The sequence below is a fragment of the Pan paniscus genome, chromosome 7 (assembly GCF_029289425.2).
Source record: "Pan paniscus chromosome 7, NHGRI_mPanPan1-v2.0_pri, whole genome shotgun sequence".
NCBI lineage: Eukaryota > Metazoa > Chordata > Mammalia > Primates > Hominidae > Pan > Pan paniscus.
The window spans coordinates 28,950,762-28,969,541 of record NC_073256.2 but is presented as its reverse complement, the minus strand read 5'-3'; the positions used below and the strand labels follow the sequence as shown (position 1 = coordinate 28,969,541).

Genomic DNA, 18,780 nt, shown 5'->3' with positions numbered 1-18,780 from the left:
GCCGAGGACCTTGGGTGAATTTCTTTTATAATTTTGGGTGAATTTCTTAATTCATTCCGAACAGATGACATTATTTGTGTGCATAGAGGGGGATGTGGAAGGCAATTCCAAAAGAGGAATTTTAGTATTCTGAGGTATTGCAGTGTTATTGTTAAAGCACATAGCCTATGGTCCTGCAAGAGTAGTATTTTGAAAGGTTTCCTTCTTTGTTTTGTTAAAAATCCATCTTACCCCTTTATTGTTGCAGTATGTTAACAGAGAGCCATTTTCAAGTGGTCGATAATCAGCCTGGGAGAGCTATGCTGCCCGTCTCTGCCTCATGTGAGGAAGGATAGGGGCTTGGAGGAGTTTCGGTGGGATGGACTTGCTCATATCGCCCAGCACAGGATTGTCATGGGGGTGGGATTTGGTGATAATAAATCACCTTTAGAGATGGGTGGCAGGACAAGAGCCTCACCTTTCTGTGACGATTATTCACATTCAAGTGTTCCAAGAGGTGGCAAGACAGGCCTGACTGCCTTGATCTGAAGAGCCCAGACCAACTCTAAAAGGTTTAGACTTTGAGCTTATGTGGGAGATTGGCTCATGCATGGGTGGTTTAAAAATCCATTCTAGGCCGGTCGCGGTGGGTGATGCCTGTAATCCCAGCACTTTGGGAGGCCAAGGAGGGTGGATCACCTGAGGTCAGGAGTTCGAGACCAGCTGGCCAACATGGTGAAACACCGTCTCTACTAAAAATTTAAAAACTAGCCAGGTTCAGGTGCGCACATCTGTAATTCCAACTACTTGGGAAGGTTGAGGCAGGAGTATCCCTTGAACCTGGGAGGCGGAGGTTGCGGTGAGCCAAGATTGCACCACTGCACTCCAGCCTGGGTGACGGAGTGAGACTCAGTCTAAAAAAAAAAAAAAAAAAAAAAAAAAAAAATCCATTCTGGCTATAATTGCATAGTGAGACACTATGTGTAAATTATACATGTATCTGCATGTGTGTATTTTAGTCACTAAATTACTCCACCTGTATGATGTTAAAATGCAATATGTACTCTTTCCATGTTGACAACTATCTCAAATCACATTTGCTGTATCTTATTTGAATCAAGAAGATTCAATTATTAGTTAATAAAATGAATCACCTGTACAGTCCCAATACTGTATGGTTCATAAGGAATTTCGTGTATCCTCTGTTTTCAAAATCAAAGAGCAAACAGCCTGTGTTCAAATTATCAAGGAAGGGCCAAAGCTCAGTGAGGTCAAGGACGGCAGACATAGGACAAGGACGCAGGCATTTTCATTCCTAGTTCAGGGCTTTTTCCAGGATGCCATGAGGCTCACTGGGGCATGGCTTCAATTTAGTGACATCCTGGGTCCCTTTTCTGTCTATGATTCCATGAGGGAGGGACAGAAGATACACATGTCATGCTGTCAGAGGCAGATGCTCAGTGTGGAGACTCAGGGGCCAGGGGACTCTTCACTTCTCCAGCCCCAACACATCGAGCCTCCCTGTTAGCTCTGCTGCCTCCTGTGGGGTAAGTGTCAAGCCCCTGAAAATGAAGGGGTTACAAGTTCTGTTGTGAAGCCCTATAATAAAGGAGAGCTAGTAAAGGCTTTGCCCCACCTTCTGACCGATTGTAGAGACGAGTACCCCAATGGGACGGGGAGTGGCTGGAATGAGGAGAGGAAGAAGGCGGTGAAACCAGGGGATTGTGAGAGATAAGACAAGGATGCGGGCTTCAGGCTGTGACTAGGATGTGGCCGCGATCACAGTGGGGTTTCCCAGCATCCCCTGGTGAAATCTGCCCCAGTGCTTGGATTAAAAAGGACAGTAGTGGTGCACTGAAGAAGACCAGTGTTTGAGGCTTAGGTTAATTCACTCATTCCTTCCTCTATTTCATATTTATTGTTCTTCACTGGTTACTAAAGATGTAAATATGAGTATTTATGTACCAGGCCCTGTCCTTGAGGAGCTCAAGGTCTAGTGGGAGGACTATAAATATGTAAATAAATGATGGCAACAGAGTGACTAGACCCTATGATAGGATGCACCGAAGTGTCTGAGGGGCAGAGACGTAGACCAATTGATAATGCCAGGCAGGAATGCGGGTAGAGGGCCAGGAAAGCTTCAGAGTGGGGTTGAAATTCGAGCCAATTTGAGTACTAGGAGGGAACAGCTCTGTCATTCCTCGTTACTGTGTCATATCAGGAAGCTGATTCCTTAGAGATACAGTGGAGATTATCATACTTATCTCAGAAGAAAGAGCTATGTGAAAAGTATGAGGATTTGCCAAGAAAAACATCCTGGGCCCCCATTGGACCAGGCCTAGTCCTTCTGCCCCTGCTGGCTGGCTGGAGCTCCGGCCCACCACCAGGCACCCTCCTGCCCCTCTTGGGGTTGGCAGAGGGTTCACGCACCTCTGAGTGCCAGCCAGAGAAGCAACTGGCAATGTCCTGGGTCTCCCAGCACCTCTTCCCAGCTTCCCCTGACCACAGGCTGAAGGTGTCTTAGCAAGGACAAGGCAGGTGAATCCTCAAATTGAAAACAGATCTGGACGGAGGGCAGGATGGGGTGGACGTAATCACTACTTTTATTTGTCCTCGCACTGAGGATCATACTCCGGTCTCTCACATGGATCCCTGGGGAGCCAGTCCACGGAGCACAGCCGAGAGGCAGTCCAGGCTTAGTCAGAGCCACAGACCGTGGGTGAGGCTCCTGCTCTTCGGCTGCAGAGAGCTGCCTCCTGGCCTCTGAGGCCGATCCACCTGGGCCACCCTGCGGTCACAACTCCAGAAGACAGGAGGCAGGAAGAGGAAGGCTCTACTCTCCTTATCCACAGCGTTGTCTGTGCTGCTGGCCTGTCCCTGTTCCCAAATAAGAGCAGATGCCTGACAATGCCTCAATAAATATCCCTGCTGATTCAGTCTGAACTTAATTCATTTCCACCCCCCTGGCGTCAATGGTACCCTGTGCAGGACAGAGACGAATGAGGCACTGTAATCAGTGCCATGAGATTCAGGCCAGAAGCGTTGGTAACCTGGGCGCCCTGGCTCTCCCCTGCGGTGACCCCAGCTGCTCCTGTCCTTAGCCCAGTGCCCAGCTTCAGAACAAGTGCTCAAAAAAAAAAAAAAAAAAAAAAAAAAATCCCATCTGCAGGCACTGGAAGGGCAGCGCGCCCCCGCGTGGTAGGTGTTGGTATTGCCGGGATGCCTGCCTGACCCAAGCCTTTCAGGCTTTGAAAAAGAGCGTTTTGGGGATTCTGTCTTAGAACCACTCCAGGACATTTTAGGACGGAGTTCAATCCTGTCACTTTACAGATGGGGACAGGGATGCTATGGAGATCTGCCCAATATCCCAGAGGGGCGGAACAAGAAAGTAAGCCCCAGTTTTGGGGGCTCTCACTTGGTCTCTGGGCTGATCCAGTCAGATTCATTCTCAGGCCTTACAGAGACACTTTACATTGAAAAAAAGAAAAAGAAAAAACAGCCAAAAAGTAAACAAAAATTAAAAAGGGAACAGAGCAACTCCGGAGCTCACCACTGAGGACTCCAGGAGCCTGCACCACCTTCCCTCCCCTCCCTTCCTTTCCCTTCCACTCCCCTTCCCTTCCCTTCCCTTCCCTTCCATGTTTGCTTCCCGGAAGCCTCAGCAAACACTCCCAGACAGCCTGTTTTGTGCTGCGCAATGCCATAGGTACCAGTTTTTTACCATGCCTTACAGGTGGACAAACACTTCCTTTGGAGAAATTTTACATAAGAGGGAGATGACATTTTCTACAATTTAGATCAGCCCAGGCCCAAGGTCCACCTTAAAAATATTAAATAGTACAGCCTAGGGCCCACGCGAGTGCCCTGCTGGCTGGCCCTGGACTCTGCGGAGGGCTCCCTGGGGGTTCTCACCTGCAGCACCCTGGCAGGGAGGGACGGGGTTCCCATCCTCCCCATCTCACCTGGTGGAGACCCCTTGGTCCTTGGGTGAGGCTCTGCTTCCACACCCCCAGGCTGCTGTGCTCTGATGGGGTCTGAGATCGAGCCCAGCTCCTTCATTTCATTTCTGAGGAACATGAGGCCAAAAGAAGGGGCTGCTGTCTAACGGCACCTGCTCAGAAGTCCCATCCTTATGGAACCAGGCTCTAGCCCCCCAGTGGCCCTTCATTTTATTTTGTGTTTCTGGTACACAGATCTGCTGGTGTGGGCTGGTGGCACTCCTGGCTGAGAATGTGTCTGCCAGTTCTGAGGCATGCACGTTTGCTGCGTTTCACTCTGAGCCAAGGCTAATAGGGGCCAATGCCCTTCAGGAAGTCATTCCCTTCAGGGATGGAACAATGGCTCTCCCCTCTAGAGGCATGACAGAGAGCCCTGCAGAGGTGCCTGTGCCTAAGAGAGACTTACTCTGTGCACTTCCAGAGGTCTGTCTGATTGCATTTAGAAAAGAAAAAAAAAACAAGAGTGAGTTTAGAAGAGGCTGCGAGAGGCCAAAGGCAAGATGACAAATATTCATTGCAACTTGAGCTGGGAATTGAGACTGTAGCCCCAAAGTATACATTCTAGAGGGCTCTTTACAGCACCTCAGCTCATTCAGGAGCACACTGGACTCAGGCAGCGACAGAAAGAGGAACACAGAGCATCTTCCCAAGCCACCTGTCAGTCAGGAAAAAGCTTGGCATGTGGTCTCTATCTCTCAGCACGTTTGTTTTTATTATTTTTTAAATTCCTTGCTTGTAATTGGTGTTCACTACCATTGGAACTAGTATTCAACAAATTCAAGCAGGATCCAGAGAAAGGCAAAAGGCAGCTAAGCATTCAGGAATCTCCATGAACAGGGGCCCTGCCTTGCTCCAATTACACAGAAATATGTTTTTTAGAAGGATCATAGAAGAATGAATGCTGGCTGATAGGCATACTGAGAATGCCATTTATGAATTGCTAGCCTGGGGGAAATGTGCTTCACCTGATGATTTTCGTTTTTCTTTCATTCCTAAAATGGACCCGCTTACCCCCTATTATACACACTATCAGCTTGTTGTATTAATAAATTGAAATAGCCTAAGAGTAAATGCTTGAAAACAATACTATCCTACTGAAATGTGACCTGTTGGTGTTATTGCTTGAGGAGGCATAAAGGGAAAAGGGATAAGGTGCATTACCATCTGGGTGAATAAGCAGGAGAAGGCTAGTGCTGGGTGTGGTAAGAAAGATGTCATCAGATGGAAAACAGAGCAGCAGATTGGTTGCATTTATGTCTCTCTGAAAATCAGTTTGGAGCTTGGTTTCTAGTCGGTTCCCATCTCCAGATACTTAAGAGACATTCCCTTGATTAGGAAAGGAAAGTGGAATATCACAAAATTCTGAGACCCCTTTGAAAAGGCAGTACATGGAGAAGTAAGGAAGTTAAAAAAATGTCTTTTATCAGCTCTTCACCTTTGGTGCTAAATTCATTCAACAAATATTTATTGAACACCTACTATAAGCTACACATTCCTTTAAGCCCTTGGGATACTTCAACATCCCTGCCTTCCGGGAGCTTATATTTTAGATCCCAGATCTGCCATCCATCTCTGGTTTCTCTTTTCCTTCTTCATCTGTATTTGATACGCAACACCTATTCCAGGGATCAGAGCAAATGTCATGCTTTTTCTCACCAGAATGGCAGAAAAAAAGTCTGCAGATCCCTTGCTGCATACGGCAGATGGTATTTCTAATTCCCAGTGGAACATCCCCTATGGATACAACAGAAGAGAGTTGACATTTAACTCATATAGTGCAGAGAATAGAAGATGACCCCAGCCCACTGCCAAGGGTTATATATTCTGACAAGGCTAAGTATTTTTGGACAAGCCCCAGTTTAACCGAACTTTGGCCTCTTAGCTTTAAAACAGGAACGATAATTTATATCTGAAATGTTGCCAGGAGGATGATAGGGTGTGTTTTATGAATGCTCACCTGGCCCATCTAGGCCCTAAAAAGCCCACGCAGATCTTAAATGAGGGTCCTCGAGCCTCCTGGTGAGAGATGTGCACTAGAAGGAAACAAAGGAAGTTTTGGAAAACAGAAGTGGTCCAGAATAGGACAGGTCTTGGTCTCTAAGGAAATTAGAGGTATTAACCCATTCTCAACTTATGGCCCAATTTTTAGTTTTATGTCCTACAACGAAAAGGAGAAAATAAAACCTCTCTCCTCACCAGGACCTGTGGGCTTGTAAGTCACAAATGACCACCTAAATTTTTATAACAACAGGACATTGGGCAAGAGATGGTTGAAAGAAAGATCTTACTTATGTCAGATCTGCAAATGCCACGTACGATGACTTTAAACAGCAGCAACAACAGCAGCAACAACAACAACAGCACAGTGTTGGTCTTGCGTGATTAGGAAAACACTCTTGTACAACATCCAACCTCCAAACGGGGTCTAATCCCTGATTCTGTATCATCTCAGCCCTGTCACAGCTTGGAGGAGACGGCAAAGTGAAGAAGGTGGGGGGTCCACCTTTAGTCAAGACAGAAGAGCCCCCAGCCTGGAAGCGTGGAGACCTGGATTCTGGTCTTACTTCTTCCAATATCTCATTATGTCTCCTTAGACAACTCATTTAACTGGTTACACTTCAGCTTGCCCATCTGTAAAATGTGTTCTATGTGCAAGCAGGGGGAATATTATAAGTTTGAAGACCTACTATGACCATAAAGATTCATTGCACAGTGGTAAATTAACACTTTCTCTGGACTTTGGTTTTCTTTTTGTAGAGCATGGGGCTGCTATAGACAATCTCTGATTCCCTTCCAGCTCTGACATTCATATGACTATAACTTCCTTCTGAAAACTTTTCTCAGACTGCAGTGAGTGCTTGCCACTTGTATCAGAGCAAGCATACCCCTTTGTCTTGTGTCAAGACCTTTATAACACTTATTTAGCTTTTAAAAAACTTCACAGGGGAGATCAAAATTGTCCAAGACTGAGCCCCACAGTGGCCCACCTGCATCCACTAACAACATACAGACACACCTACCCACTGTCCATATAGACACACACATAAATGGAATTCCTGCACTACCTTCCCCAGGGCTAACCAGGAGACATTTACCTGAGTTTGTTTGGACCAAACAAAAGAGAACAGCAAACAGAAAAAAGACCTTCATGTTTTAAGGTCCGTTGAACCTCCCTGCCCTCCCGTGAAGGAGAGCAAATATGATGAATGATGGAATGAAATGGAGCGGAGAAGGCACAAAATGGGACATTTATAGGTTTTTGGGAATACTGATCAGCATGAGCATATTTATCTGCTCTACTGAGTAAGGCTGTGGGCAGAAGGTTACTGACTACTCTTCCCTTTCTGCCTAAAAATAGACTGGCTTCCGGATATTCAGAGAAGCAGGGATCAACCAATAATTCCATATACGGATATTGAAGATGAAAGTGAACCAACGTTGAGGTGTGGCTACTTAGTGCCAAGCCCTGTGCTAGGTGCTAGAGACATGGTTGTGTAAAGATATATTTTCCGCCTTCAGAAAGCTGCGGTGTCCACCATGGTTGAGCAGATAATTAGCTTATTTCCCAGCAACATGACTCCCATCTACCAACAGAAACATAGGCCCACGTGCATTAGGAGACATGTGCACGAACGTTCATTGTAGCACATTTCCTTGCAGCCAAGAGAATGCAACCAAATAGTGTATTATGACAACAACAAAACACAATGTATTTCCACACCACAACAAGAATAGAAAAACAAGAAGATGTGTACAACAACGTGGATGAACCTCACAAACGCTATGCTGAAAGAAAAAAAAAACAGAGACAACATACCACATTATTCCAAAAATTTGGCAAAATTCACCTATTTATGAAGAGCCAGGATATTGTCTACTTTGGAGGAAGAGGACAGGCTCTTCTCTCATTTGATGAAGTTATCCGCTGTCGGAGGTGACAGTCTAGTGAGGGATGCAGAGAGCCCCCGGCAACCACAGGGCTGTGTCATCCTGGGCTGGAGGGAGGTTTGTGGGCTCTGGGGTGCTGGGAGTTGTGAAAACAGAATCTGCAAGGACATGATATTTTTGTGTGTGGGTTTATATAATATGTGGTATTAAAACACACAGTGGATAAAGCTGCACATTTTGCCCCATTTGATTTTAGTCCCAGGATCACTTAGATTTATTTCCCTTAAAATTCTCTTAAGCAAAAGGGGCAAGTGAGAAGGATGTCTTCTCTCCTATCCCCCTGGGCTTCATAACAATTGCTGTTAGCTTCTTATTAATCCTTCCAGAGGTGTCCCATGTGTATGGAAGCAGAGATGAATCCATACCCCATTTTTATGTAAACAATAGCAGACTCTAGATATCATTCTGGACTTTCCTATATTACTTGTTATAGCTTGCAGAGCTTTGTTATTCTTCAGATTAGACACATCATATTTTCTGCAAGCTGTCTTCTGCATTATTTAACCAGTCTACAACAACCATATCTCACCATGAGTCTTACCTAGACATGGATTTTGAAAAAGAGACATCAAGCAGTGGTCTTGGACTTTCTGCATGGGTGAACAGTGTGAGCATCTCAAAGAGGCAGGGGCTGGGTGTTCATTTTGAACTTTCCACCTCTGGAGAGATTAAGCAGGACAATGTGCCCTGGCAGGGACTCTCTGACTCACAGACCTTTCTGTACCTTGCAAAATCACCTTTGAAGTTAAGACTTTAGGGAAAATTGGGCACTCCAAGCTGCTTTTGACCCTCCACCAAAAAAAAAAGAGAGAGAAAAAAAGTTACCTTGAATGTTAGCTATGTACTAAGTAATTGTAAAATAGTTATGAATATTTGTGAGGGTCCAACTCAGTACTTTAAAAAATCGATTAAAATGTGAAATTCTTTCTCTGTGGAGCATTTGTTCTGAAGACATCTCTGAAATCTCTCATTAAAAAAAAAAAAAAAGAAAGAAAGAAAAGCAGTTTCATTTGCCCCTTAGGGAAATTGGCTTCCACACCAAGATGATACCCTAAGTTCAAGGGTCCCAAGGAATAATGACAATTCTGAATGTATCCTGTGCATGGACAAAGTGGCTGTACGATACATGAACCATTGTTTGATAAAAACACTGAGTGTGGATATTCAAAAATTTGAGTCATTTTTTAAAAGTCACTAAGATGACTTATAGATAAAACAATAAAATGCATATTTTATACTTTACATTCATTCTTTCTATTTATACTACACGTTATTTGGAAAGGATCCAAGGTAAAGCTGGATGGCATATTTTTTCTAGTAGTGCAGTTACTGATCAAATCATTGTGAAATTATAGTTTAGAAAATTTCTATATAGTTTGGAAACAATAAACTATGTTGGAAAATAAATTCATTTGGGGGAGAAATAAATTAATAGTACTAAATTTTATCATGTACCTTCTCCTCCAGACTTGAATCCATTTCCAAATCACAGACCCAGAAAGCAATCCCCACGGAACTATTTTGTGGATAATTCTGAAGAATAAGGCATATCATTTCAAAGAAATCAAACTAGAAAATCACGCGTATTGGCTAATTTTGTTAATATCTGGTTATAGGTTCATAGGTTCATATAATTGCATAGTTGAAAGGAAATAGAGTTCAATTTGTCCCAACACACAAGCTAATTATTCTGATGTGCATCATACTCATGAATGGAAAAGAAGAGTGTAAGGAGAAGAGAGGAAAGATAACTTTGGGTTTGCAAACATTTGATAGTAGAAAAAATGTTTCTGTATTTTAAAAAATATTGATACAATTCAACAACAAAAAGACAAACAACACACTTAAAAATGGACAAAGGACTTAAATAGATTTTTCCAAAGAAGAAATTCAAATGACCAGCAAGCACACGAAAGATGCTCAATATCATTAGTCATTAGAAAAATGCAAATCAAAACCACAATGAAATATCACTTCACATCTACTAGGACAGTCATAAAAAAAATAAAACTTCAGAAGCAGTGGCTCACACCTGTAATCCCAGCACTTTGGGAGGCCAAGGCTGGTGGATCACAAGGTCGGGAGTTCAAGACCAGCCTGGCCAATATGGTGAAACTCCATCTCTACTAAAAATACAAAAATTAGCCGGGCAATTAGCTAGGCATGCTGGTGGGCGCCTGTAATCCCAGCTACTCAGGAGGCTGAGGCAGGAGAATCGCTTGAACCCGGGAGGCGGAAGTTGCAGTGAGCTGAGATCGGGCCACTGCACTCCAGCCTGGGCGCCAGAGCGAGACTCTGTCTCAAAATGAAACAAAACAAAACAAAATTTTTGAAAACAGCAAGTGTTGGTGAGGATGTGGAGAAATTGTAACCTTCATATGTTGCTGCTGGGAATGTACAGTGGTGCAGCTGCTGTGGAAAAGTCTGGCAGTTCCTCAGAAAGTTAAACAATATGAGTTACCAATATGGCCTAGCAATTCAACTCCTAGGTGTATACATACAAGCAGTGAAAATAGGTGTTCAAACAGCAACCTGTACATGAGTGTAGTGTTCATAGCAGAATTAGTCACAAGTGTCAACGGTGGAAGCAATGCAAATGTGCATCAGTTGATGAATGTATAAGCAAAGTGTGGCGCATCCATGCAATGCAATATTATTTAGTCACAAAAGGAAAAGAAGTAATGCCACATTCTCCAACATGGAGGAACTTTGAAAATCTCACATTAAGTAAAATAAGCTAGGCACAAAATACCACATATTGTATGATTCCATATATATGAAATGTGCACAGCTGGCAAATCCAGTGGCTGCTTACTGGTGTCTCCTTTTGGGATGATGAAAAAGACAGCTGGGGTTTCTCCCCACTTTTTTATCCTCATGGGCAATGCTAATGTTACTCCTCTTGCTCCGGAGGTTTTATTTATTTATGTATTTTGGGTTTTCAAGAAAGAGGCAGGGTTTGTGTTCATGAGTTTAATCTCTCTTTATGAAGGCATACTAACTTCCCATTTTGGTCTTATTATTTATTTCCATTTTGGTCTTATCAACTAAGGGAGATTCCCTGGGTGCCGAAGGTCATTTCCCATGACCCAAAGAGGTAAAAATAAGCCAGGTGAGAGCAGGTCAAGCCTGCAGAGTTGCAGTGACGACCACATGTAGGGACAGGAAGAAAAGATTAGAAGCGCCCATTATTTATGTCACACGAGGTGCAATGGGGTGGAATTGACTGAGCCTGCCCACCTGTTCCTTGCCCCGCAAACCTCAGGCATTGAAGAGAAGACAGGCTTCCTGATGATGGGGACTCTCTGAGCAATGGATGAGTCAGAAGGATCAAATCCCGGGGAAAGCTGCTGGGGTGCAGGGGAGGGAAGGACGCTGCGCGGAAGGTGGGCATGCAGAGTGGAATACAAGGCAGTCAGGTGTGCTGCAGGGCGTTCTGAGACAGCCTCCAGCAAGCTCCTGTCTAAGGACCTCTTCCCACTGCGTAAAACTGGTGGCCATACAACCTCATCAGGGCTCAGGGGCCTGTACTAAAAAGCTGCTGTGAGAACAAAGAATGCATAACTAATGGAATTGCTGGCTCAGGACTGACCTTGAGAACCCATTATATTTATTCAGTTGTCTCCAAGCAGGATGGCACATTTTCTTTTTAATGTCTGTAATTTTTATTTATTTTTATTTTATTTTACTTTAAGTTCTGTGATACATGTGCAGAACGTGCAGGTTTGTTACATAGATATGCATGTGCCATGGTGGTTTTCTGCACCCATCAACCCGTCATCTATATTCTAAGCCCCACATGCATTAGGTATTTGTCCTAATGCTCTCCCTCCCCTTGTCCCCAACCCAGCACTGCAAATATTATAATATCAAAGAATGAGAGGAAAAAAAAATCAGTTTCTACCTGTTTTTTATGAATCCCAGGTAGGCTCCAAAATCTCCCTGGGTAACATGCTTTAAATGTCATATCATCTTTTTATAAATTTTTTTTTTATTTTTACTCACCGCTATGCAAACAAGGAGTCTTATCATCTTACTGCCCAGGAAGCGCTTTCTTATGTTAACTCTGTGAGTTTCTGGATGCAACTTAAGTCTACAACAGAATGTCTTTGCTTATAATTAAGTGATATCTTTGTATATACATATATATGTTTATTTTTAGGCACATTAATTTTGTTCTTACAAATGTATATTTAACATTTAAGAGTAATGCAATAACTTGATGGTATTTTTAAAGGTGCAAATATCTAAAAATCACCAATAATTTTAACATTAGAAACTTTATTGTTTTTAAGCATACTTTTCACAGTTAATTTTATATCAAATATGTGAACATTGGTATCATAATTTTTAGGACATATAAGTATTTTGAAAATGTTATGCATTTTGATGGTTTTTCACTGTGTTATATTTATTATACCTAAGGAATATGTAATATCTATGAGTAGATTTATTGTAGTTTGCTAATGTAGTGCTCCATTTTGAACTTTTTAGAGTTTTTTTTTTTTTGGTTTCTCAAAGTATTTTTTATTTCCCAGGATAATTTCTGAGCAGAATAACTGAAACAATGAGAACAAGTATTTTATATCTTACATACATATTGAGATTGCTTTACAAAGAGGTTATTTAAGTTACCAGTGCTTCTGGTTTTGTATGTGAGGACTAGTTTCATATACCTTCATTATCCGTGGCTATCAGCCCCGTGTGAGTGTGCCCATATATAAGTTGATTAAGGAACATCTTTGTTCAGAAAAAAAGCCTGGAAAGGTGGCATTCTGTAAAGGGCTCTGTGTACCTAGTTTCTTTCCTATGCTGAGCCCCAGGATCCTGATTCTTACCCAGATGCTTATATTTAGGTTGGTGCAAAAGTAATTGCGGTTTTGACCGTTATTTTCAATGGCAAAAACCACAATTACTTTTGTAGCAATCTAATACATAACAATATTTGCAGGAAGTTTTAATTTATGGGGATTAAAGAAAGCTGCAAAGAGAATAATGAGCTCAAAGTTTTGTGATGTGCAGTTTATTATTAATTAACTTGAGCCTAAAATAATTATCACTGATGAAGATTTTATGGACAGATTAGGCAAATAACATTATTTCTTCCCTATTTATTTATTAAAGACATCCATGAAACTTCTTTTAAGTAGAGATACCCTACAGAAAAGTTTAAGACAAACAGCAGATTCTACCCACATTCATTCTGTGCCACCTCTCACTCGCTTGCTTACCCTACCAAAGCAATCCTGCAACAGCTGGTCTGCATGAGCAAGCAGATGTTAGCGGTCAGTGTAAAACTAGCAGAAGTGAAGTCAGCACTTTTAGAAACTGGAAGAGACTTAACTGAACTGGAATATGTGCGATTTCAATGAAAAAATGCAGTTTTAAAACAATCAATATGTATTTATTCCTAATGAGATTTGAGAAACTGTGGTAAGCAAAATGAGAATTAGATCCCATGAGAAAGTCACACGTTGAGAAAGAAAGAGACTATTTGCAAACATAAGACTATTTAAAAATAATTAAAAATCTAATAACTGAACTTCAAAATCCAAAAATAGTAAAAAAAAAAAGAAGGGCTCTACAGAAAGAGAAACTGATATAAAAATAAATATCTGCAAAGTAGAGAACAAAAGGGAAAAGCATGAAAATTATGGTTGAAAGATAATGAGAGGATATTTCAAGGATAACTGGGGTTTAAGCCGGAGGCATTCCAGAGAAAGGGAAGATAATTGATGGAGGAAAGAATATGTAAGGTTAGATATAAAAGGAGCACATGTACATGGATAAGAATAAAGCGGTAACCTGGCCGGGCGCGGTGGCTCACGCCTGTAATTCCAGCACTTCGGGAGGCCGAGGCGGACAGATCACCTGAGGTCGGGAGTTTGAGACCAGCCTGATCAACATGGAGAAACCCCATCTCTACTAAAAATACAAAATTAGCCGGGCATGGTGGTGGACACCCATAATCCCAGCTACTTAGGAAGGCTGAGGCAGGAGAATTGCTTGAACCTGGGAGAATCGCTTGAACCCGGGAGGTGGAGGTTGTGGTGAGCCAAAATCGCACCATTGCACTCCAGCCTGGGCAACAAGGGTGAAACTCTATCTCAAAAAAAAAAAAAAAAAAGAAAGAAAATAAAGTAGTAACCCAGTAAAACTATTAAATTTTACAGAAGAGAAAAAATGATCAATAAACAAACGAAAAAACGCTCAACTACACAGTAATCAAGGGTGTGCCAGACTGATATCTGCAAGATGGTGGACTAAGAGGCTCCAGCCTTTCCTTCCTTCCACGGATATACCAAAGAAATATCAACACACAGATCGGTTCTTTCTGAGAGAAAACCATGGACTAATTGAAAGACTACTACACATCAAGCAACTGAGAAAATATTCATGTGAAAACAGGTGGGAAGAGCTGAGACACACTCCCCGCACAATCCCTATCCCAGGCATAACACCTTACAATTAATTGGTAAGGAAGTCCCAACTCCTAGCTTCTCCCTGAGGAGTGAAGGGTTTGGACCACACATATAGTACCCTGACCTTTATGCTTCCCACCCAGGGATTTGGCTCCTAAATCACCCAGCTCAGGGTTGATAGAGCTGGGCATCTGCAGGTCTCCCTAAACCACAGACACCAAAGAGATGGTGGGACACAGATTTGCAAGCACTTTTGGCAGCTCTCTCCCTGGGCTGAGGCCAGAGCAGGCAGGTAAATGCCCACCTCCCGGTTTCTACCTGCAAGGGGTTTATCTACCCATTTTCCCATCTGCTGCCTGAGGGTTGACTTCTGGGTCTGTATCTGGGAGCCAAAGGGGCAGGGTGAACAGTAGACCTGTGGGAGCCTGAACAGAGGTATAGCTAGGCACTGCGCCTGCTCCTCTCGACTAGCTCCAGCAAGAAATCCAGGTCTCCAGCTTCTCCCTTGAAGGAGAATACTTCAAGCACAGTTTTATAGCTGCCACCTGGGGGACTGGCTCCTAAATCACTTATCTCTAGAAGTTAATGTGAGGCAGGAGAATTGCAGAGGAAATTGGAAGTTGGATAAAGGATAGAGTGAATAAAAGCAGAAACAGAAGCAAGGTGAAGGGGTGGGTGAGCAAGAAGCAAGATGAAAGGCAGAAGTGAAGCAGCCAAAAGAAAAAGTGAGATAAAGAAGAGAGCAAGGACCCCATGGCCAGCAAGATCCACATCAAACCAGGAAGGGGCAGCTCTTCAGAGATAGGCATTAAAGAGAAAAAGTATCCTTAACAGGATGCTGTATGATAATCAGCTCATTAAAGCTCATGCATATGGACTACCTATCATGCATGTAGTTAAAATTATGGGATGGAGACAATGCACAAGCCCGCACAGGCTAAAGTAACTAAGCAACACACCTATCTATCAAAAGGCAGGCACCGGCAAAAGATCAGGCAGCCTTGCGAAGAGAAGGAAAAAAAACGCATAAAAAGACCCAAGGTACACCGAAGCCATGCTAATCTCATTTGGCGGAAGTCAGCCCACTATCCCCTCTCCGGGAATGTAATACTGCGCTTCACACACTTTTGCTGCTTGCTTTGCTGTCTGAGTATCACATCCAGTTCTTTGTTCAGGACACCAAAAGCCTGGAATTGCACAGCACCATCGGGTCATAAATGGGTCTCTGCATTTTGTGTCTTCTAAGGCCACAGAGAACAAATGGGTAGTTTTAAAGGGGCACAAGAGGACTTCCAGAGGGTATTCTTCCAGGCTTAGCACAAAGAGAACAGGCAGTAACTCCCAGCTCTCAGTATCTCCCCAGAAGGCATTTGCCTGCACACTCTCTCAGCTGCTGCTAGAGAACAGGGCTTCGAACTGGCTTGCAGGTAGGAGATGATGGGGCTGATGGAGAATGGGTTTGACCACACACGTAACACCTCAACTACATTTCACAGTACTTAGAATAGAATGGACTCCATTGCACAGTACCTAGAATAGAAGTAGGTATTCAAAAAATAGTTTTTAAATAAAAGAACAAATTATTTTAATTCTTTCTAATAAAAGTTTATGATATCCACATTTCCTAGCACAAATTGTGTGATTTTGAAAATTCGGTTCATGTCAAGCTAAGTCATCTTCTGTAAGATCACAGGTAGCATTTTTGTCATTTATCTTGCCACAATAAAATATTTGAACTGTCTGGCACAAGTGGCAATATCTCCGCTCCCTGCTGCTCAGACACTTCCACAAAAAACCTGCACCTGATTGGACAACGTGGCCCCGGAGAACAGGTAAGTGGCAGAGCTATGTTTCTATATCAGCAACATCAGTTTTAATGTAAACAGCAGGCGTCTTTCTTTTTAGAGCAGTAGCCTACTTGTGTTTCCATATAATTACAGTATTCTTGGCAGAAGCCTTCACTTCTCCTGCAGTCAACAACTTTTAAATCTGATGCAGGTTCTGCATTAAAAAAAGAAAAAATCCAACATTAGCTTCTTAAGACCATCTCCAGAATCAAACAGTGGTCATTTGAGCCGTGAGGGACAGGGTGGGGGTGGGATGGATATGAAACAGCTTTCCATAGTTAATAGCTTCAAGTTCCAAACTAAAACATCAACTCCAGATATATAGCTCTGCCCCACTAAATCTCCTTTAACCAAAGGAAGGAATAATCCTGTCTCATAGGAATACTGTTAGACTAAATAACACACGCCTACTATTGCACCTGTTTATATTTGTTGTGTAATAATTGAGTTTTCTTTTTCCCTTCCCTTGGGAGGAGATCCAGATGAATGAGTCCTTTGGAACTGTGGGCCAATTAGAAAGGGATGGGAGTTTGGGTAGGATGCTGCAGGCATCAAATTCAGCAGGACTTTATTTGCTGGATGTCACAGCAATTTGCCAACACCCTCCTGTCTTTCTTGCTCTTGCCCACTGATCTGCTAACCTAGTTTTCCCTGTCTTAGGGTCAGCAATCAGCTTGGCATTAAAGAATCATCTTGGAAACTACAGGCTCTTCCAGGCTCTTTTGGATTTGAAGCTGGTCCTGCCCAGGGGTTCGGGGGCTGACCAGAAAGAAGCCTGGCCCTTCTGGAAGAGTCCAGAAGAGTGGCTGTGGGCTCAATTGTCCCTTGCCATTTCCTGCTACCTCCTTGCCTGAGTAGACTGACAATACAGTCTATTCTCTGCCCCCATCCTCAGGAAGCATTTCCCAGACCTCAATGGACACCTGAAACTTAGTAGGTATTCAGTAAATTCCTTGAACGGGAACGACCTTCAAAGCTAAGGGCATGGGGCTGCAACCTGGCAGGAGGCCATGTTTCCACCCGTGTCTCCTCTGGCTCCTGTTCTTGGAGGAAGCCAGCAATTACAGACGTGGCTTCAGATAAATTGCCTTTTGGCCCCTCAATACTCCCACGTTCCACAAGGCCCTCAATGATCCAGCCCCAGGGGAAGCTGTGAGACCCCGTGGTCTCCCTGACAGGCAGGGCAGCCCAATGCACCCGCACCATGTCTTCCCCAAACAATGACTGCTCACCCACCCCGACCAGCACAGACATCTTCCCGTCTATTTGTTCCCTCTACGTCTCCCCAGTGGATGCACTTGTTGCACGTGTTGGTCCCTGACTCACCTTGGTAAGGTGGGGTGCGCGGTGGTAAGAGGTCCCGTTTCACTGCCTGGCGTAGCAGCTGAAACCCGTTTGTGCCTTGCCCAGGGGCTCTTTCCCTGAGTTCTCCGAGAGCCTCAGTGGCTGAGTGGTTCACATGTCTGGCTTGAGACGATCCTGTGCAAGTGGAAACACACGTCTGAGGATGCTCTGAGGCCTCCGCCTGGCAGACCCGTCAGCATGAGGCACCTACAGTCTACCAGGTGAGTGAGCATGGGTGATTGGATGGGGGAGTTGGGAGGGGTGCTAGTGTTCCATCTGTGTGCACATTTGTGCACATGCGTTGTATGCACCTATGTGTAGACAGAGAAGGTGAATGAAGTGTAAGAAATGTATGCCATGAACGGTGAGTCTGAGAACCTCCTCAAAGCCAGCACAGCCAGAGAATTTATTTCAAGTGTCACTAATGCAGTTGTTAAGATTCCCTAAAATGTAATGTTCTTCTCTGTAAGGGAAAGGGGAATGTTAAAAGGATAAGAAAATGGAGTCGGGGAGGGACACTCTTCCCTGGGAAGCAAGTGCCATCAGCCAATTCAGAGTGCCATTTATGAACCCAGTTCAGAGACTCGTACCCAAAGCTCCACCAGGAATACATGCTCCAAGGACTTCATCTCTCCCTGTCCAGCCTGGACTCCCATACCTCAGATGACCATTGCAGAGAGATTCTGGCACCCAGACCCGGGTCACCTTTCCATTTTACCTGGAAACAGCAGGGCCACAAGGAGAAGGCTGGTGACGGACGGGAGCAATCGTTGCCTCATGTCTGCCAAGAGCACTGCAAGCCAGAAAGCACCCAGGGTGGGTGGGCAGGCAGCGGGGCTCCTTTGATGGAGTGAGGCTGGGTGTGTGGGCCCGGAGCGTGGGAAGAGCTGTGCTCCAGGATGACTTCTCATTCTCAAAGGACAATGTGGACACGCTACTATCCCACTGCTGGTGGAACAAACACTTGAGACACATATTTCAGGAAGTAAATAATATGCCTGAATGTCTTGGGTGGGTTTGGTGAATAAGGAAGAACAGAGAGAAACAGAAAGATGAAAGGCATGGAGGGGCAGAACAAACATAAGTATCATAAAGTTGCCAATGTCCTCAAACGCTTCTCAAAAGCCCCCTAATGTTCATAAGAACAGGGACATAAATAAACTGCCATGTCGATTCTATCCTGTTGGCTGAGCGTTTTTATTTTAGTGTTAAAAAATCATGCATAAGACACAACATAACAGG

At 43.7% G+C, this 18,780-nt stretch overlaps 1 protein-coding gene across 6 annotated transcripts; it reads right to left on the bottom strand.

Moving 5' to 3' along the window:
• Positions 1-1,612: 1,612 nt before the first annotated feature.
• On the bottom strand, positions 1,613-18,449 carry LOC134728359 (sperm-associated antigen 11A). 6 transcript variants are annotated; one of them, XM_063606655.1, is made up of 4 exons: positions 18,257-18,317; positions 17,521-17,673; positions 5,634-5,711; positions 1,613-2,856 (listed from the first exon to the last, which is right to left on the bottom strand). In XM_063606655.1, the coding sequence occupies exons 1-4, from the start codon at positions 18,315-18,317 to the stop codon at positions 2,822-2,824; spliced, it is 327 nt and encodes a 108-aa protein (XP_063462725.1). In that variant the 3' UTR covers positions 1,613-2,821. The 6 variants fall into 6 exon arrangements, with proteins under 6 accessions (XP_063462725.1, XP_063462724.1, XP_063462727.1 ...); XM_063606656.1 differs by lacking the exon at positions 1,613-2,856 and adding an exon at positions 5,935-6,010 and having other exon boundaries at positions 5,690-5,711; XM_063606654.1 differs by lacking the exon at positions 1,613-2,856 and having other exon boundaries at positions 5,524-5,711.
• Positions 18,450-18,780: the final 331 nt, after the last annotated feature.

Bases quoted from the DNA above. Each gene is read 5' to 3' on its own strand.
- LOC134728359 (XM_063606653.1), bottom strand. From the start codon at position 18,449: ATGAGAAGTCATCCTGGAGCACAGCTCTTCCCACGCTCCGGGCCCACA. The intron at 17,674-18,256 runs GTAAAATGGAAA...CCACTTGCACAG, and splicing joins TGTGGCCCTGCTGTTTCCAG to GATCGTCTCAAGCCAGACAT. The intron at 16,349-17,520 runs GTGAGTCAGGGA...TTTTTAATGCAG, and splicing joins GCGCACCCCACCTTACCAAG to AACCTGCATCAGATTTAAAA.